General features: G+C 49.0%; 1 protein-coding gene across 1 annotated transcript in view; it reads left to right on the top strand.

The window, feature by feature from the left end:
• EIF2S2 (eukaryotic translation initiation factor 2 subunit beta) overlaps window positions 1-21,559 on the top strand; it is a 60,069-nt gene that overhangs the window by 24,202 nt on the left and 14,308 nt on the right. Inside the window, exons 4-8 of the mRNA XM_075349940.1 lie at window positions 5,236-5,371; window positions 5,456-5,556; window positions 16,914-17,062; window positions 17,157-17,213; window positions 18,376-18,461. Of these exons, the coding sequence (XP_075206055.1) occupies window positions 5,236-5,371; window positions 5,456-5,556; window positions 16,914-17,062; window positions 17,157-17,213; window positions 18,376-18,461 (529 nt within the window). The remainder of the gene's footprint in view (window positions 1-5,235; window positions 5,372-5,455; window positions 5,557-16,913; window positions 17,063-17,156; window positions 17,214-18,375; window positions 18,462-21,559) is intronic.

Raw genomic sequence — 21,559 nt, 5'->3', positions numbered from 1 at the left:
GCTCCTAGATGGCTAGACAGCAACAGCAAAAAAAAAAAAAAAAAAAAAAAAGCATGGGTGCCAAGGCACAGGCTTTCTATGCTGCTTGTACTGCATGCGACTGTTCCAGGACCCCCAGTGTGTGCAATTACTCAACGGGGTCTCTGCTACAGGTGGCCAAAAGAACCACCTGTGATCCCTGTCCAGGGACAGGGACGGAGTTGCAGTTTCCGCTGATATATTGTCTGTGGCTATGACTAACATCTTACAGACTTTGCAGTCCAGACAGACCTTGGGCAATGTTGATTCAATGCCCCTGGCCACCCTGATTTCGAAACAAATCATGGCTCCAGGAGGGTCCCATGCATCCCAGGGTGCAGGCTCTGACACGGACGACAGTCCCAGACGGCCTAAGCGAGCTCCCTAAGAACGGCCCTCGACTTCATCACAGTACTCTCTGTATGATGAGGCAGACGTAGCTGTTCAGGACTCTGATCCTGAGACCGCTCTCAATCCGGATACACCGGATGGTGACGCTATAGTGAATAATCTTATAGCGTCCATCAATGGAAGGTTGGATATTTCTCCCTCAACTCCTCCAGTGGAGGGGTCAGCTTCACAGCAGAAGAAATCCCTATTTCGGTATCTCAAGCGTATATTGAGTACTTTTCTGGTCACTCTGACTCCAGAGAAGCAGTCCAGGAACACCACGCTTATCCCGATAAGCGTTTCTCCAACCGTATTGAAGATACGCGTTGTCTCTTCCCCCCTGACGTGCTCAAGCGCTCCAAGGGTGGATCCCCCAATCTCCAGGCTTGCGGCTAGATCTATAGTTGCAGTGGAAGATGGGACTTCACTTAAAGATGCCATTGCCAGACAGATAGCCCTATCGGCGGGTCGGTTGCCCCGGCATTCGCAGCCATAGAGGCACTCCAAGCTATTTCAGCTAGTATTGCGCAGAGGGACGCGGTCACATGTACATCTTGGCCGCAGTAGCGTCCTTCACCTCGCAATGTCGGCATTGCGACTCAAGCTGTTTATGCTGTCCTGGACTCTACGAGCCGTACGTCAGTGGCGTCCGCCAACTCCGTGTTGTTACGCTCCTAGTGTTAAGGGATTGGAGCAGATGCTGCTTCCACAAAAGTGCTTAACCAGATTGCCTTTATCTGGTGACAGACTGTTTCGTGAGCGGTTGGATTAAATCATTCAACTGTCCAAGGGTACGGATTCTTCCTTACCCTAGCTATCAAACAAGACCCATCAGGAGAAGGGACAGTCGAGGTTTCGGTCCTTCCCAGGCTCGGGCACGTCCCAATTGCCCTCGTCCAACAGGACTCAAAAGGCTCAGAGGGGCGCAGGTTCCTGGCGGGCTCAATCACGCCCGGAGAAGGCAGCCGGAGGAACCGCTACCAAGGCGGTTTCCTCATGACTTTCAGCCCTCTCTCTCCGCGTCCGCGGTCGGTGGCAGACTCCCCCGCTTTAGCGACATTTAACTGCCACAGGTCAATGGCCGGTGGGTGAGAGACAGTTTGTCGCAAAAACTTCCTCACCGGCCGAGCCGAGGCTCTTCTGCAGGCAGTAGGAGTCGTAATCCCGGTTCCTCCTCAGGAACAAGAGACACTTTTTACTCCGATCTGGTCGGGGTGACAAAATAGGACGACTCCTTCCGTTCCGTTCTGGACCTTAAACTGCTCAACAAGCACGTGAAAACCAGGCGGTTCCGGATGGAATCCCTCCGCTCCGTCATTGCCTCAATGTCTCAAGGAGATTTCCTAGCATCAATAGACATCAGGATGCTTATCTCCACGTGCCGATTGCTCCAGAGCACCGGCGTTTGCTACGATTCGTTATTGAAGACGAGCATCTTCGGTTCGTAGCCCTACCCTTCGGTCTGGCGACAGCCCCACGGGTTTTCACCAAGTTCATGGCAGCAGTGGGACCACTCCCGCACTCTCAGGGTCACCCTGTGATCCCTTACTTAGACCATCTACTTGTCAAGGCACTCTTTTAAGAGGCATGCCAACACAGCCTGAACATGGCGCTGGAGACTTCCCAGAGTTTCGGGTGGGTCCTCAACTTTTCAAAGTTAAACCCAATCGCTGGCATATCTTAGCTTGGGGTTTCACACTCTCTCAGCGATGGTGAAGCTTCCACTGGACAAACAGCGGTCACTACAGACGGGGGTGCAGTCTCTCCTTCAAGGAGACACCTCATCCAGAGGCAGTCCCTTTCACGCAGTTTCATCTGCGTCCACTTCAATAGAACATTCTTCGCTAATGGGAGGGGAAGTCGATGTCCCTACACAGGAACGTCCCCCTTTCTCAGACGATCAAGGACTCTCTTCAGAGGAGTCCACTCTTCAGATCAATTGTCTGGAGCTCTGGGCAGTGCATATGGCCCTGCAAGACTTCCTGCAGTGGCTGGAAGGCAAACAGATCCGAATTCAGTCGGACAATCCACAGCGGTGGCATACATCAACCACCAAGGCGGACTACGCAGTCGGCGAGCCTCCCAGGAAGTCCGCCGGATTCTGCTAGGGGTGGAAGACAGAGCATACACCATATCCGCAGTTCACATCCCGGGCGTAGAAAACTGGGAAGCAGACTTCCTCAGTCACCAGGGCGTGGACGCAGGAGAATGGTCTCTGCACCCGGACGGGTTTCACGAATCGGCACAACAGCAAGGTCCCGGTTTTCATGACGATCAAAGAGCTCTGGCGACAGGCATCTCACGGTCGGTCAACCGTGGGCACTACCAGACCGGCCAGACTTACTGTCCCAAGGGCCGTTTTTCCATCTGAATTCTACGGCCCTGAACCTACTGTGTGGCCATTGCGTCCTAGATCCTAGTGTCCTCAGGATTATCCCACGGGGTCGTTGCCACTATGAGACAGGCTATGAAGTCCACGTCTGCTAAGATCTACCACGGAAGTGGAAGATTTTCTTTTACTGGTGCTCTGTACAAGGAGTGTCCCCCTGGCCATTGGCATTGCCTACTTTTCTTTCCTTCCTGCAATCTGGGTTGGAAAAGGGCTTGTCGCTCGGCTCCCTTAAAGGGCAAGTCTCGGCGCTATTGGTGTTTTTTTCAGAAGCGTCTAGCACGACGTCCGCAGGTACGCACGTTCCTGCAGGGGGTTTGGTCATATCGTCCCCCCGTACGAGCGGCCGTTAGATCCATGGGATCTGAACAGGGTACTAGTTGCTCTACAGAAGCCGCCTTTTGAGTCTCTGACGGATGTTTCACTCTCTCGACTATCACGGAAAGTGGCCTTTCTGGTAGCGATCACGTCTCTTCGGAGAGTGGCTGAGCTAGCAGCGCTGTCATCCAAGGCTCCCTTCCTGGTGGTCCACCAGGACAAGGTAGTGCTGCGCCCCATTCAGGAGTTTCTCCCTAAGGTAGTATCCTCGTTTCATATTAATCAGGATATCTCCTTACCTTCTTTTTGTCCTCATCCGGTTCACCGGTATGAAAAGGATTTACATTTGTTAGATCTGGTGAGAGCACTCAGAATCTACATTTCCCGCACGGCGCCCCTGCGCCGCTCTGATGCACTCTTTGTCCTTGTCGCTGGCCAGCGCAAGGGGTCGCAGGCTTCCAAAGCCACCCTGGCTCGATGGATCAAAGAACCAATTCTTGAAGCCTACCATTCTGCTGGGCTTCCGGTTCCATCAGGGCTGAAGGCCCATTCTACCAGAGCCGTGGGTGCGTCCTGGGCATTACCACACCAGGCTACGGCTCAACAGGTGTGCCAGGCAGCTACCTGGTCGAGTCTGCACACTTTCACCAAACATTATCAGGTGCATACCTATGCTTCGGCGGACGCCAGCCTAGGTAGAAGAGTCCTGCAGGCGGCAGTTGCCTCCCCGTAGGGGAGGGCTGTCTTTGCAGCTCTAACATGAGGTATTTCTTTACCCACCCAGGGACAGCTTTTGGACGTCCCAATCGTCTGGGTCTCCCAATGGAGCGCCGAAGAAGAAGGGAATTTTGTTACTTACTGTAAATTCCTTTTCTTCTAGCTCCTATTGGGAGACCCAGCACCCGCCCTGTTGTCCTTCGGGATTTTTGGTGGTTTTTCGGGTACACATGTTGTTCATGTTGAATGGTTTTTCAGTTCTCCGACGTTACTTCGGAGTGAATTTGTTTAAACCAGTTATTGGCTTTCCTCCTTCTTGCTTTTGCACTAAAACTGGTGAGCCAGTGATCCCACTGGGGGTGTATAGCCAGAAGGGGAGGGGCCTTACACTTTTTAGTGTAATTGCTTTGTGTGGCCTCCGGAGGCAGTGCTATACACCCCAATCGTCTGGGTCTCCCAATAGGAGCTAGAAGAAAAGGAATTTACGGTAAGTAACAAAATTCCCTTCTTCTTGTATCTTATTTCATCTTCATGAGCCCTTCTGTGCATCCTGTTTCACAGTTAAATGGGTAGTGCTATTCATATACTACGAACACTACATTTCCCAGCAGCACTTTACTTCTCTTCATTGCTGCAGGAGTGAACGGCTGGATTTCAATATCAACTAGTTGATACATGTCATAAGTTTAGATTCTATCAATGCTGTCTGATCTACTTAGATTGGTCTTAAGTGGAACCAATCACCAGAATTTTCATATATAAGCTAAAGCCAGTGCTATACTGGTGCTATGAGGCTGATTCTGAACATACCTTTAGTGGTCAGCTCGGATGTTTTAGGTTTTGAAATCCAAGAAAGTAAAGTTTTATAAAATCAGCAGCTTTTTGATTGACAGCAGCTGAGGATCAGATAATATCTGGGAGGATATTCAGTTATCCCCTCCCCCTGTTAGAAGTAGCATAAGTATTATACAATCGACCTACTAGGACCTGTGGTGAGGTCCTACCCATGTGATCAGAAGGGGTGGGACCTCAGCCAACAACATTTTTCTGTTGGATGAGACCCCACCCCTTCTGGTCACACGGGTAGGACTTCACCAGAGGTCCTGCTAGGTCGATTGTATAATACTTATGCTAATTCTAACAAACGGAGGTTATACCTATGTATTCTCCCAGCTATTATCTGATCAGCTCAGCTGCTGTCACTCAAGAAGCCGCTGATTTTATAAACTTTTCTTTCTTGGATTTCAAAATTTATACATCCAAGCTGACCACTACAGGTATGTAAAGAATCAGCCTGATAGTGCCAGTATAGCACTGGCTTTAGGTTATATACGAAAATCCTGCTGATTGGTTCCCTATAAGTTCCCCTGCAAAATAAAATCTTCCTAATGTTTACATCACAGAATCTAAAGATTGATGCTGATGCTCAGGATGCCTCAGAATCCCAAGACGATGAGTTGGAATTCACGTTAACAAAGAAGAAAAAAAAGAAAAATGTTAAATTCCCAGAGGATGATGACCTCAATGACAAAGAGGAAGGTATGTGCAGAGGTAGCATCTGAAACCCTTTTTGTGACATGACTACATTTGATATAGTATGACGTTTTGTGTTCCACATTACAGCCTTTGAAGAGGAAGACATTAAAAAAGATGATGGCATTTCCTTTAGCTCTCAGCATGGACCTGCATGGGCTGGAACGGAAAGGGACTACACATATGATGAGGTGAGGACAAGATCACTGTCCTGGTATAGAGATGATATTTTGTTTTTCTTTATTTAAAATACCCCTAAACCCATTGCTAAAAGCTTGTAAAGCTAACACTTGTGTATGATGAATATTAGCAGTTCTTAACCACTTCATGCAATATGACGTACAGGTGCGTCCATGGGTGAAGTGGCATCGCTGTCATCCATAAAAGTCTAGACTGTAAAGGTATAAAATTGATTTACCCATATGATAAAATCCGTAACTGGAGTAAAAAGCAAAATGCCAGAACTGCGGGATGGGGGGTTGGTAACTTAACCCCATTATGACCGCGTTACGTTTTAAAACGGCACCAAAAAAGGGTCCTTGTTCCTTTCTGCCGTTTTAAAACGGCGGGCAGAAATAAGTGTATAGCGCCCCCTAGCGTCAGAAAATCTCCGGGGTTTCAGCTACCGGGGGTAGCTGAGACCCTGGAGATCATGATTCGGGCCGGTTTTTCCGGTCCCCAGTCACGTGATGACCAGTATACACCGTATACCGGTCACGTGATGACCAGTATACACCGTATACCGATCATCAAGTTATAGTAAATGACCGCGCCGGTAAAAAATGATTTATCTCCCATCTGGCATGATCAAACATGTCAGATGGGAGATAAATCTCTTTCCCGGTTCCCTCTGGTGTCCCCAAAGTGCCCCCCCCAACCCCCTCCCGAAAATCCAAGATGGCCGCGCGCACAGCAGCGCGCAGGCCACATTCACACTGTTCCTATGGTTTCTGTCGTATGTGCCATAACACATACGACAGAAACCTGCTCCCCAGGCCCTGCCAAGTCACCCCCTATCCCCACCCCGGTGTTCCCCGGTGTCCTACATACCTGTCGGAGCGCTGATCCCCCGCGGCCCCCTCCTCCGGCTCCTTCACAACAGACGCTGACATACGTGCAGAGCGCGGCTGTCAGCTTCCTGTGTTCAGAGACGCTGGCTGCTGCTGCTGCTGCTCGGCACACTGCAGCTGTGACCCAGGGAGAGTGGGTGCAGATTCTTTGCACCCACTCTCCTCAAATGGAGGGTCTGCTCTCCTAGAAAATGGGGGATACGTTCCCTGAACGTGTCCCCCATATTCTAGAAGGTCCAGAGGCGACGTGGGACGTCCAAATGGATTACAGCGGATTTTTTTTTTCTTTTCAATAAACTGGTGAATCAGGGAATGTTTTTGGGGAGTGTTTTTTTTCAAATTTTTTTTTTGTTAATTTTTTTTTTATTACGGTCAATTTAGTTATGTCTGGTATCAAATAGACGCCGTGACATAACTAATTGCTGGGCTTGATGCCAGGTGACATTACACATCTGGTATCAACCCCATTTATTACCCCGTTTGCCACCGCATCAGGGCAACGGGATGAGCTGGGGCGAAGCGCCAGGATTGGCGCATCTAATGGATGCGCCACTTCTGGGGCGGCTGCGGCCTGCTATTTTTAGGCTGGCAAGAGTCCAATAACCATGGCTCTTCCCACCCTGAGAATACCAGACCCCAGCTGTCCGCTTCACCTTGGCTGGAGATCTAATTTGGGGGGACCCCACGTTTGTTTTGTTTTTTTTAATTATTTATTTATAAATAATTAAAAAAAAAAAAAAACAGCTTGGGGAGCCCTCCAAATTAATCACCAGCCAAGGTGAAGCTGTCAGCTGTGGTTTGCAGGCTACAGCTGTCTGCTTTACCCTAGCTGGCTATCAAAAATAGGGGGGACACCACGTCATTTATTTTAATTATTTTTTTTTTTTTTTTGGGCTAAATACAAGGCTAGGCATCCTTTAGTGCCACATGAAAGGCACTAAAGGGCGCCAGCTTAGAATATGCAGGGTGGTGGGATGTTATATATGTTTGACATCTATCCAATCATCCACTGTAGCATTTTAGGCTATGTGGCCACAATCAGGGTTTGAAGCGTTTTGGGCAGAGTGTTTTCCCTGTGTCCATAGCGCTGCGTTGTGCAGTAGAAGCACAGTGGAAGGATTTTTAGCAGCATACACTGACCTGTGGCGCAGCTTCCCGAGCCTCAGCATGTCAATTTATGCTGCGGAGACAAGAGTGTTCTCTGCAGGTAGAATAGAACTAAAGTCCACAGCAGCCTGAACCCAAATCGTGGGCATGGGCAGCTGCGTTCTCCCGTGGACAACACTCACATCTCTGCAGGAAGGCTGACACTGTGTACTAGATGCCGTGTCGCTGGATCATGGCCACATAGCCTAAAAGTGAGAAATTTGTTGCTACAGCAACATTTTTGTGAAGTACCTGTGGATTCAAAATGCTTACTATACTCCTGAATAAAATCCTTGAGGGGTCCAGTTTCCAAAATGAGGTCACTTGTAGGGGGTTTCTGATGTATAGGTACCCAAGGGGCCCTGCTAACATGTGACATGGTGCACGCAATTTACTTCAACTTTTCCAAAATTCAAATGGTGCTCCTTCCATTCCAAGCCCTCCCATTTATCCAAACAAAGGTTTTTGGCCACATGTGGGGTATCCCTGCACTCACAAGAAATTAGATAACAACCTGTACACGTTTTGTTGTTGCCTCTTGAAAAAGTGAGAAATATGTCGCTAAATCAACATTTTTGTGAAAAAAATGAAAACTTCAATATGGCAACCTAAGCTTATCAAATTCTGTGAAGTATTCGTGGATTCAAAATGCTCAATATACACCTAGATAAAAGCCTTGAGGTGTCTTGTTTCCAGAATGGGGTCACTTGTGGGGGACCTCTACTGTTTAGGCACCTTAGGGGCTTTCCAAATGCGACATAGCGTCTGCTAATTATTCCAGCCAATTGTTCAGTCAAATGGCACTTTTTCCCTTCCAAGCCCTGCTGTGTGCCCAAACAGTTGATTTCCACAATGTACAAGATATCACCAAACTCAGGAGAAATTGCGCATTAAATTTCATGGTGATTTTTTTCCTGTTACCCTTGTGAAAAAAAAGCTACCTAGTTGAAGTAACAATTTTGTGGTAAAATTTTATTTCTTTATCGTTCCTATGGGAGGCCCAGACCATGGGGTGTTTAGCTTCTGCCTCCGGAGGACACACAAAGTACTACACTTAAAAGTGTAGCTCCTCACTCTGAGCTTATACACCCCCTGGAGAACCAGATCTAGCCAGTTTATCGCTTTGTGTTCAGGAGGCATACATCCACACATGCATTCTCATCTGATTTCTTTGATTTTTGGAAAGAGTTTGAAGAAAAGCGGGTCCATGTCTGGACTCCCGGCATGTCCCTTCTCACCCCACTGTGTCGGCGGTGTTGTAAGGTTGATTCCTAGGCTGGAGCCTTACATGCCGTGCTCCTTCACCATCCCTCCTGGGCTCTGGCTTGAAGTGGGAGCCAGCACGGTCTCCATGCTTGGCAGGAGACCGGTCTCCATCCGCAGCCCTTCAGGACCCTGCTGGACTGGAGCACTCATCCCCAGGGACTTGGCCCTGCGTCTCAGCAAGCTAAGTACCTGAGACGTTTACTTTTCGGGGTCCCTGTACTTTATTGTTGTGGGAGAGTGTGCTTATTGTGTTTTCTGACATTTCCGGCGGGTTCTCTAGCTGTCGCCTGATAACCGCGCCGATGGTGCCTGCGCGCCGGCCGCGCCGCTCAAATTTAGGCCCCGGCTTCGCCGGAGGCCTAGTTTTGGTTTCACTGCCCTCGCATGTCACTCATGCAGAGGGACAGGCTCGGCTCCGCCCGGCGGCCGTTCTGCACAGGGGAGGGACACTCCCCACTGCAGTGTGTGTCCTCTCCCCTGTAGGTCTCTATGGCCCTCCAGATCCCGCTCCTCAAGCAAGTCCCGCCCCCTCTCTTCGCTCCGGCGGCCATTTTATCAGCGTTCTCTCTGAGATCAGTCATTGCAGCGCTGGTCTGCAGCATCTCTGCTGAGGTGCTGTGCTTGGGGGTCCGGGCTTTGGGATCTGGAGGGCACACAACACCGCTCCAGCGGTCCGGTAAGCCACAACCGGTCTCCGGTTGTGGACCTCTGTTTATACTCTCTGGGGTTCATTCTCTGGCAGAGCCCCCACTCCAGCAGCATGTCTCACACGAGGAGCAAGGCTCCAAAGCTGTATTCAGTATGCACTGCATGTAAGCTCCTGCTGCCTGAACCGAGCATATTCCCACATTGTGATGCCTGCTCTAACCTGGCGGTGCCTCAGCCTGGAGTCTCACCCCCAGTGGTCTCTCAGGCTGCTCCTGCTCCTGTGGCTGAACCCCCGGCTTGGGTAGAATCTTTTTCTAGGTCTATCTCCCAGTCTTTTGCTGACTCCATGGGACTTCTGTCCAGGACTTTGCTGAACATGCATCAGCCCCCTTCACAGGGTGCCTCTGCTGCTAGGGGTCTCTCAGGACCGGAGCTCACAGAGGATTCATCATCTGGTCCCAGACCCCGTCCTCCTAAGAAGAGACGCAGGGTTCCCTCTCCTTCCTCGTCCCGCGGCTCTGATTCAGGAGCTGACTCGCAGGATGAGGAGGATGCCTTTACAGGGGTCTCGGAGGCTACCTCCATGCACCCCATTGATCTGTCCGAAAGTGACTCAGATGTTAGTGACTTGATTGCCTCCATTAATTCTGTACTGGATCTCAATCCGCCAGTATCAGAGGAGCAACCCTCTCTGGCAGAAAAGCACCAGTTTACCTCGCCTAAGAGAGCAAAGAGTGTGTTCTTTAACCACTCCAGTTTTCAGGCCGCTGTGACCAAGCCCAGGGCCTGTCCTGACAAATACTTCCCAAAGCGTGGTTCTGATGACCGCTTCCCCTTTCCACCTGAGGTGGTCAAGGAGTGGGCTTATTCCCCAAAGGTAGACCCTCCGGTGTCTAGACTCTCAGCCCGGACAGTTGTATCTGTAGCTGATGGCACCTCCCTTAAGGATTCCACTGACCGCCAGATTGACCTTCTGGCCAAATCCGTATATGAAGCGGCGGGGGCCTCGTTTTCCCCGACTTTTGCAGCAGTGTGGGCTCTCAAAGCCATCTCTGCTTCTCTAGAGGAGATGCATTCCCTCGCCAGGGAATCTATGCCTGAATTGGTTGCCTTAACTTCCCAAGCTTCAGCTTTTTCATCCTATGCCATGTCTGCCATGCTGGAGGCTTCTCACCGCACTGCGGTGGCTTCGGCTAATTCCCTCGCTATCCGCAGGATCTTGTGGCTTCGAGAGTGGAAGGCAGATGCTTCTTCTAAGAAGTACCTTGCGGGGCTCCCTTTTGCTGGGTCCCGGCTGTTCGGTGAATAACTGGATGAAATCATTAAGGAAGCTACTGGCGGGAAGAGTACTTCCATGCCACAAACCAAAACCAGGAAACCTGTCCAGGGTAGGAATCAGTCGAGGTTTCGTTCCTTTCGTTCCTCCAACTGGTCGTCCTCTAAGCCCTCGGCCTCGTCCACTAGCTCAGCCAAGGACCAGAAATCCAACTGGCGCCCAAAAGCGCGTCCACAGAAGACCGCAGGAGGTGCTGCCGCTAAGGCAGCCTCCTCGTGACTATCTGGCCGCGCCAGCAACGTCCTTAGTCGGTGGCAGGCTCTCCCACTTTGGCGACGCGTGGTTTCAACACGTCTCCGATCAGTGGGTAAGGGATATCATCTCCCACGGCTACAGTATAGAATTCTCTTCCAGCCCGCAAAACAGATTTTTTTCTCTTAACTCCCCCCTGCTCCAAGGCCGCCGCCTTCTCACAGGCCGTGGCATCCTTGCAGGCCAACGGAGTAATTGTTCCGGTTCCCGCACGGGAACGGTTCAGAGGTTTCTACTCAAATCTCTTCCTAGTTCCCAAAAAGGACGGTTCCTTCCGGCCCATCCTGGATCTCAAGCTTCTCAACAAGCATGTTCAGGTGCGGCACTTTCGCATGGAGTCTCTGCGATCAGTCATTGCCTCAATGACCCAAGGAGATTTCCTGGCGTCCATCGACATCAGAGATGCCTATCTGCATGTGCCAATTGCAGTTTCACACCAGCGTTGGCTACGTTTTGCAATCGGAGAAGATCATTTCCAATTCGTGGCTCTTCCTTTCGGGTTGGCCACAGCTCCTCGGGTATTCACCAAGGTCATGGCAGCAGTGATTGCGGTCCTGCACCTACAGGGGTTGGCAGTGATTCCTTACCTGGACGACCTTCTAGTCAAGGCGTCATCCAGCGTGGACTGTCAGCGGAGTGTCTCGCTCACTCTCGCCACTCTAGCCCAGTTCGGGTGGCTTGTCAATCTTCCCAAATCCACTCTGTCTCCGACCCAGAGTCTCACTTACCTAGGGATGCAGTTCGAGACTTTGCCGGCACTTGTGAAGTTGCCATTAGTCAAACAGCAGTCCCTCCAACTGGCGGTGCGCTCTCTGCTGAGACCCCGCTGTTATTCCCTCAGGCGCCTGATGCAGGTGCTGGGTCAAATGGTGGCGTCAATGGAGGCTGTTCCCTTTGCCCAGTTCCATCTGCGTCCCCTGCAGCTGGACATTTTCCGCTGTTGGGACAAGCGGCCTTCCTCCTTGCACAGGTTGGTCACCACAGACCAGGAGCTCTCTTCAGTGGTGGCTTCGGCCCCTCTCTCTGTCGGAGGGGCGCTCCTTCCTGGCCGCGTCCTGGGTGATTCTCACCACGGATGCCAGCCTATCCTGCTGGGGAGCGGTATATCTCCACCACAGAGCACAGGGCACTTGGACTCCGTCCGAATCAGCCCTCTCGATCAATGTGCTGGAAATCAGAGCTGTGCTTCTAGCTCTCCTAGTCTTTCAACACCTGTTGGCGGGCAGGCACATTCGAGCCCAGTCAGACAACGCGACAGCGGTTGCCTACATCAATCACCAAGGCGGGACACGCAGCCGCCTGGCAATGTTGGAGGTCCAACGCATTCTTCATTGGGCGGAGGACTCCAAGTCCACCATATCCGCAGTCCACATCCCAGGCGTAGAAAACTGGGAGGCAGATTATCTCAGCCGTCAAACCGTGGACGGTGGCGAGTGGTCCCTGCACCCGGCAGTGTTTGTCAATCTGCCGTAAGTGGGGCACTCCGGACGTGGATCTAATGGCATCCCGTCACAACAACAAGGTTCCGGTTTACGTGGCTCGATCCCACGATCCTCAGGCCTTCGCCGCGGACGTTCTGGTTCAAGACTGGTCCCAGTTTCGTCTGTCCTACGTGTTTCCCCCTCTAGCTCTCTTGCCCAGAGTCCTGCGCAAGATCAGAATGGAGGGCCGCCGAGTCATCCTCATTGCACCGGACTGGCCCAGGCGAGCTTGGTACCCAGACCTGCTCCATCTGTCCGTAGAGGTGCTGTGGCATCTCCCGGACCGTCCAGACCTTCTCTCGCAAGGTCCGTTTTTCCACCTGAATTCTGCGGCTCTCAAATTGACGGCGTGGCTTTTGAGTCCTGGATCTTGACGGCTTCTGGTATTCCTCCTGAAGTCATCTCCACTATGACTCGGGCCCGTAAGTCTTCCTCCGCCAAGATCTATCACAGGACTTGGAAAATTTTCCTGTCCTGTTGTCGCTCTTCCGGCCATCCTCCTTGGCCATTCTCCTTGCCGATCCTTCTGTCCTTTCTACAGTCCGGTCTGCAGCTAGGACCGTCCCTCAACTCTCTCAAGGGACAAGTCTCAGCTCTGTCAGTGCTGTTCAAGCGGCGTCTCGCTCGGCTGGCTCAGGTCCGCACCTTCATGCAGGGCGCGTCTCACATCATTCCGCCTTACCGGCGGCCCTTAGATCCCTGGGACCTTAATTTGGTTCTCACGGTTTTGCAGAAACCCCCCTTTGAGCCCCTTAGGGAGGTTTCTTTGTTTCGTCTTTCACAGAAAGTGGCCTTTCTGGTGGCCATAACTTCCCTCAGGAGAGTGTCTGATTTGGCTGCGCTCTCTTCGGAGTCACCTTTTTTTGGTTTTTCATCAAGACAAGGTGGTTCTCCGTCCAACTCCGGACTTTCTTCCTAAGGTGGTCTCTCCTTTCCACCTTAACCAGGACATTACCCTACCTTCCTTTTGTCCGGCTCCTGTTCATCGCTTTGAAAAAGCGTTGCATACTCTGGATCTGGTGCGTGCTCTCCGGATCTATGTGTCTCGCACCGCTGCAATTAGGCGGTGCACTTCTCTTTTTGTGCTAATCACAGGCCGGCGCAAGGGCCTCTCTGCTTCTAAGCCGACCTTAGCCCGTTGGATTAGGTCGACCATTTCGGACGTTTACCAGTGTACTCAGGTGCCTCCCCCGCCAGGGATCAAGGCACATTCGACCAGAGCTGTCGGTGCCTCTTGGGCTTTCAGGCACCAGGATACGGCTCAACAAGTCTGTCAGGCTGCCACTTGGACTAGCCTGCATACCTTCTCGAAGCACTACCAAGTGCATGCTCATGCTTCGGCAGATGCGAGCTTGGGCAGACGCATCCTTCAGGCGGCTGTTGCCCATTTGTGAAGTTAGGCTCCGCCTACTTCTTAGTTTTTCTGTTTATTTCCCACCCATGGACTGCTTTGAGACGTCCCATGGTCTGGGTCTCCCATAGGAACGATAAAGAAAAAGAGAATTTTGTTTACTTACCGTAAATTCTTTTTCTTATAGTTCCGTAATGGGAGACCCAGCTCCCTCCCTGTTGCCTGTTGGCAATTTCTTGTTCCGCGTGTTATCACCGGCTTTTGTCGTGGACAGAGTCTCCGGTTGTTCCGGTTCTTGCTCTGTTTTACTTGTGGGTGGCTATTCTCCTTCAGCTTTTGCACTAAACTGGCTAGATCTGGTTCTCCAGGGGGTGTATAAGCTCAGAGGGAGGAGCTACACTTTTAAGTGTAGTACTTTGTGTGTCCTCCGGAGGCAGAAGCTAAACACCCCATGGTCTGGGTCTCCCAATACGGAACTATAAGAAAAAGAATTTACGGTAAGTAAACAAAATTCTTTTTTTTTTTTTTTTTTTATTGTCATGGCTCAAAATTATAAACTTCTGGAAAGCACCTGGAGGTTTAGGGTACTCACCAAACATCTAGATAAATTCCTTGAGGGGCCTAGTTTCCAATATGGGGTCACTTGTGGTGCTTTTTTTTGCTGTTTACGTACCTTAGGGGTCCTCCAAATGCGACATGGTGCCCGCAATCTTTTTCAGCAAAATTTCCTTTCCAAAATTCAAATATTGCTCCTTTCGTTCCAAGCCCTCCCATTTCTCCAAACAAAGGTTTCAGACCACAAGTGAGGTATCACCGCGCTCATAAAAAAGTGGGTAACAAACATTGGGGTCAAATTTTTGGAATTACCTCTTGAAAAAGTGAAAAAATTGATGCTAAAGCAACATTTTTGAGAAAAAAATGAAAATTTTCAATGTGACAATGTAACGTTATCAAAATCTGTGAAGTACCTGTGGTTCCAAAATGCTCACTATACCCCTAGATAGAAGCCTTGAGGGGTCTAGTTTCCAAAATGGTGTCACTTGTGAGGGGTTTCTGCTGCTTAGGTACCTTAGCGGACATGTAAATGCAACATGGTGCCCGCAATCTATTTCAGCCAAATTTGCTTTCCAAAATTCAAATATTGCTCCTTCTGTTCCGAGCCCTCCCATTTGTCCAAACAAAGGTTTCTGACCACATGTGGGGTATCAGCGCGCTCATAAGAAAGTGGGTAACACGTTTTGGGGTTCAGTTTGTTGTATTTCTTCTAAAAGTGAATAAATTTGGGGTAGAGCAAAATTTTAGGTAAAATTTTATTTTTTGCTTTTTTTCATTCCACTTTGCTTTAGTTCCTGTGAAGCACCTGAAGGGTTAATAAACTTCTTGGATGTGGTTTTGAGTACTTTGAGGGGTGCTGTTTTGAGAATGGTGTCACTTTTAGGTATTTTCTGTCACTTAGGCCTCTCAAAGTCACTTCAAATGTGATGTGGTCCCTAAAAAAAATGGTTTTGTGAATTTTGTTGAAAAAATGAGAAATTGCAGATGAACTTTGACCCCTTCTAACTTCCTAACCCCAAAAAATTTTGTTTCAGAAATTGCGCTAATGTAAAGTAGACATGTGGGAAATGTTATTTATTAACTATTTTGTGTGACATAACTCTCTGGGTTAAGGGCATAAAAATTAAAAGTTTGAAAATTGCAAAATTTTCATCAAATTTCCGATTTTTTTCACAAAAGCAAAAAATATCGTTCTAAATTTATAACTATCATGAAGTCCAATATGTCACGAAAAAATGTCAGAATCATTGGGATCCGTTGAAGCGTTCCAGAGTTATAACCTCATAAAGGGACACTGGTCAGAATTGCAAAAAATGGCCTGGGCATTAAGGACAAAACTGGCTTCGTCCTTAAGGGGTTAAACTCTTCAAATATAAAATATAGGCTGTCGGTGTATAGCTTATAAATTCCAGTGATCAATCACAGCAGCATTGATTCTGCAAGGTAGTCAGTATGAGAATAAGGTTTACAAGTGTGCTAGCTTATTTTACACTTGGTAGACAGTGACTAGTTGACCTAGTTAAGCTAGGTTCACATTAATATAATGGTTAATGGTGCAAAGTCATTAACTGTACTCCTTGCTAAAGTTTTAACTTCACTGGAAACTCCCACTATATCCTCTGTATGCATGAGCGCTGACTATCTCCACACCCCACCATTGATTGACAGCTTCTGCCAACACTGCCTAGGTGGAAAATTGTCAGTAAGCGGCAGGGGCACAGTTATACAGAGCTCCTAACTGAGAGGACTAGCAGAGCTACAGCAAGTAGAGCAGTGAATTTTATCAGAATTACAGCAATGAATACCTAATAGACGCCTTACTAGAATAAAGGTCTCTGACCCCAATTCATCAAGACTAGTGATCTTCACGCTGGTCTTGATGAGGTGGTGGCTTAGAGAGGAAGGCTCTTGATTCATTAAGAGGCATCCACCTCTTAATGAATCAGGAGTGTCTGACGGGTGGTGTGCACCTCGTCACAAATCTCCTTCCAGTCCCTGCTGTAGTAAGATTTGTTGCGTAGCAAATGCCACCATCCATCATTAATTTTATGAGCAGTGGTTGTCCGGCCCCAGCTCTGCTCACTTTGCTGTAAAAGCTTTGATGAATCGTGCCCTATGGCTCTAAATTGTGCTGGCCTTAGATTGGAAACTATAAATTAGATTCCCTTTCACACCATTGATGAACAAACTGGTCAACGCCTTCCCAGCGTTCAATATACAGTGTATACACAGCAAATTAATTATGTACAGCTAAATAACACACGTGGAAGATGTAGTATAGTGTGAAAGCATGTGACAATTACAGGGCAAAGACTGGTGAAGTCCCCTGGAGACGAGGCCAAAGTTAGAGAACCTAGACTGTAGAGTATCTGGAAACAGACGTTTATGTTCTGATGAGGGCCGCATGGTCACTCACCATCAATTCGTTTTGGGTTTTTTTCAGCTTCTTAACAGAGTTTTTAACATAATGCGGGAGAAAAATCCAGACATGGTAGCCGGAGAAAAAAGAAAATTTGTCATGAAGCCTCCCCAAGTAGTTCGAGTAGGCACCAAGAAAACGTCATTTGTGAACTTCACAGATATTTGCAAACTGTAAGTGCTTCCTTTCTTGAGTACATTGCAGTATTTGTAATCTCATTTTCAGTAGCCAGTATTATTAATTCTATGTATATTTCACTGTTCTCAGATTACATCGTCAGCCTAAACATTTACTGGCTTTCCTATTAGCGGAATTGGGTACCAGGTATGTCTCGGACACGCATATCCTTCCTCCAACTACTGCAGAGAGGGCTCATATGGCTAGGGCAACAAATGTGATATTAAGATTTGAAGAAGTCATCTCACATCTATGACATGTCTTAGAAAATACTTTTATTCTCCATGTAACAGTAATTCTGATGTGTATGTCCCTTTAATTCTGTGAAATATATGGATAAATATACATTTTTACATCTCACCGATAACTAAGGGGTCACTCTGCTTGACCTGACATTTTCCAAACACTTCCACAATGGATTCTTACATTTCCATGAGGCATAACAAATGGTTCAACAGAATTTTACGAAAGGTTGCTTTGGTGTTATGTTGTGGGCAAAGCCAGAGCTTACTCACATGACAACAGACTTGTCAGGAGACATCAATATAAAGAACAAGTCAGCACCCCAGGTCAGAAGCAAACAAAATTGTATTATAATCCACAAAGGTGTGACATATTGACTACGTCCTAGCCTTTATCAAACATATATTCTACCTAGTAACCATCAAAGGTTTCCTACAGGAAATCCTTCTGGAAGTTTGGCACGGACACTGCAGAGTACAGTGCGAAAGGAGTACAAGACTTTGTACAGACTTGTAGTTGGAGGGGGATAAGGGAAGGACCCTCTTGCAACTGGAAGAACAACATTTTCATGGGTCAGAACTGATGATTTTATGAACATACACGTTGTTTGTTGTTGGTCATTTCCACAATAATCTTGATTTACATCGACCTCTCCAGAACACTGGGAAGTATATAAACCACAATGTCACTTGTCAGTATTTTACATGAGGAAACCAGGAGTGGGTCCAAAACATGGAACAGGTGGCTGAACTTTGTGCTAATCTTCATCCAAACCTCTTTACTAAGGCCGGTTTCACACATCCGTCTTTTCGCCGGTTTGGCGGATACGGCGCACGCCAGTACAGTATGATACAGTACAATGGCAGTGCCGCAACTTCTGGGTCACATGCTCCGGTCACATGACAGCATGTGACCGTAGCTTGTTGCGCTGCCACTGTACTGTATACACTGTACTGGCGTGCGCCGCATCCGTCAAATTGGCGAAAAGCTGGATGTGTGAAACCGGCCTAACAGGTCCCTGCTAATCAATTCTCTAACTCCCTTGTTTTTTTTCTCTTTCCTGCAGTGGCTCTATAGATGGTAACAACCAGTTAGTCATCAAGGGTCGATTCCAACAGAAACAGATAGAGAATGTGTTGAGAAGATATATTAGTAAGTGCTTTTTATTTATTTATTGATTAGTGTTGTGATTGCTTCCCTCTAAGTATTACATTAAACCCTTGACAACCTTTGACGTACGTTTACATCATGGTCAGATAGGGGTTCACGACCCATGACATAAACTTACATCATGGTGATTGCTTGGGCACAGAGGCTGGACTTGCGCAATTGTTGCCGGGAGCTCAGTGTAAGTTAGTAAAGCTTCGGCTGTCACAGCAATGGACGGTCCCCGCACCGCGCCTCGTAGTTTAACCACCTAAATACTTCAGTAGCGATCGCAACATTTAGGGGCTGTAAGAGGGAGTACGCTCAGTCTCCCCCATGATCAGAACCCCTGCAACATGATCACAGGGGCCCAAACATTTCCTTGGCAACCCAAGGTCGTCAATACAACTTCAGTCAGCCACCTACGGCAAGCATCTTAGACCATGCCAGGAGCGCTGGGTCTAAGACGCTTATGTCTGTGTAAAACTGACAAGTATAATGTATTGAAATGCTGGTACATTGCAATACATTACACCAGCGTTCAGAGTAATAAAAGCTAATGGCTGTATAGGGACTAAGTAAAGAAAAAATTAAAACAATATTTAAAAAAAAAAACCCATAAAGAACAAAAACAATGAAAAAAATATATTTTTATTGAAAAATAACACACATTTTGGTATCTCCACATCTGGTTCAAATCTGATCCATCACACTAGTCAACCCCTTCAGTGAACACCTTAAATAAAAAACAAACTATATCTTTTCATCATACAGCTGACTGGAATAAAATGTGATCAAAAAGTCATATGTGAATAAAAATGGTACAGCTGAAAAGGTCATCTTGTCGCGGAAAAGCAAAACTGCCATTCAGCTCCGTCAGTGAGCAAATAAAAAAGCTATAGCTTTCACAATACAGCTGTAAAAAAACATTTTTTCTTCATCGTTCCTTATGGGAGACCCAGACCATGGGTGTATAGCTTCTGCCTCCGGAGGACACACAAAGTACTACACTAAAAAGTGTAGCTCCTCCCTCCGAACATATACACCCCCTGGATAACCAAATCTAGCCAGTTCAATGCTTTGTGTTCAGGAGGCACACATCCACACATGCATTCTCATATGATTTTTGATTTTAAAGAGTTGGAAGAAAAGCGGATCCAAGCTGGACTCCCGGCATGTCCCTTCTCACCCCACTGTGTCGGCGGTGTTGTTAAGGTTGATTTCAAGGCTGGAGCCTTTCATGCCGCGCTCCTTCACCATCCCTCGGGCTCTGGCTTGAAGTGGGAGCCAGCACGGTTCTCCCTGCTTTGCAGGAGACCGGTCCCCATCCGCAGCCCTTTCAGGACCCTGCCGGACGGAGCACTCATCCCTCAGGGACCTGGCCCTGCGTCTCATAAGCTAAGTATTTGAGACGTTATTGAGGGGTCCCTTGTACATTTATTGTGGGGAGAGTGTGTTATTTAACTTTGCTGTGATTTCCGGCCGGTTCTCTGGTTTTCACCTGAGAACCGCGCCGAGGGTGCCTGCTCGCCGGCCGCATTGTAAAATTTAGGCCCCGGCTTCGGCTGCAGCCTACTTTCGTTTTCACTGCCCCTGCATGTCAGTCATGCAGAGGGACAGTGCGGCGCCGCCCACCGGCCGTTCAGCTCAGGGGAGGACACTCCTCTCTTTGAGGAGATGTTTCCCTCCCCTGGATATCTCCTTGGCCCTCCGGTTCCCGCTCTTGGACTAGGCCCCGCCCCCCCTCCTCCCTCCAGCGCCATTTTATCAGCGTTCTCACACTGATCGGCGCTGGCTGCTGCATCTCTGCAACCTGTCTGGGGGTCCGAGCTGTGGAATCCGGAGGGCACACAAAACGGTCTGGTAAGCCACAACCTCTGGTTGTGGACTTTATTATACACTCTCTGGGGATCATTCTGAAGGAGTGTGTTCTTTACTGCAGAGCCTCCACCTCAGCAGCATGTCTCACACTAGGAGCAAGGCTGCAAGGCTGTACTCGATATGCACTGCATGTAAGCTCGTACTGCCTGAACCGAGCACATATCCACATTGTGATGCCTGCTCTAACATGGTGGTGCCTCAGCCTGGAGTCTCCCCAGTGGTCCCTCCGGCTGCTCCGGCCCCGGTGGCTGAACCCCCGGCTTGGGTAGAATCGTTTTCTAAGGCTATCTCCCAGTCCTTTGCCGACTCCATGGGAGAGTTGTCCCGGACTCTGCTGAGCATGCATCAGCCCCCTTCTCAGGGCGCCTCTGCTGCTTCGGCTCGCTCTGCAGAGCTCACAGAGGATTCTTCATCTGCTCCCAGACCCCGTCCTCCTAAAAGGAGACGCAGGGTCCCCTCTCCTTCCTCGTCCCGCGGCTCCGATTCACGAGCCGACTCGCAGGACGTCTTTACTGGGGGCTCGGACGCTACCTCCATGTGCCCCATTGATCTGACCGAGGGTGATGCGGATGTTAGTGATTTGATTGCGTCCATTAATTCTGTACTGGACCTCAATCCGCCAGTATCAGAGGAGCAACCCTCTCTGGCAGAAAAGCACCAGTTTACCTTGCCTAAGAGAACAAGGAGTGTGTTCTTTAACCACTGCAGTTTTCAAGCCACTGTGTCCAAGCCCAGAGTCTGTCCTGACAAAATGCTTCCCAAAGCGTGGTTCTGATGACCGTTTTCCTTTTCCACCAGAGGTGGTCAAGGAGTGGGCTCACTCACCAAAAGTAGACCCTCCGGTGTCTAGACTCTCAGCCCGGACAGTTGTATCTGTAGCTGATGGCACCTCCCTTAAGGATCCCACTGACCGCCAGGTTGACCTCCTGGCCAAGTCTGTCTATGAGGCGGCAGGGGCCTCGTTCTCCCCATCCTTTGCAGCAGTGTGGGCTCTCAAAGCCATCTCTGCTTCCCTAGAGGAGATGCATTCCCTCACTAGGGACTCTATGCCTGAATTGGTTGCCCTAACTTCCCAGGCTTCAGCCTTTTCAGCCTCCTACGCCATGTCTGCCATGCTGGAGGCTTCTCACTGCACTGCGGGGGCCTCCGCTAATTCCCTCGCTATCCGCAGGATTTTGTGGCTGCGAGAGTGGAAGGCAGATGCTTCTTCAAAGAAGTACCTT

Source organism: Anomaloglossus baeobatrachus, chromosome 5 (assembly GCF_048569485.1).
Source record: "Anomaloglossus baeobatrachus isolate aAnoBae1 chromosome 5, aAnoBae1.hap1, whole genome shotgun sequence".
Lineage (NCBI taxonomy): Eukaryota > Metazoa > Chordata > Amphibia > Anura > Aromobatidae > Anomaloglossus > Anomaloglossus baeobatrachus.
This window is presented reverse-complemented; position numbering and strand designations above follow the sequence as displayed.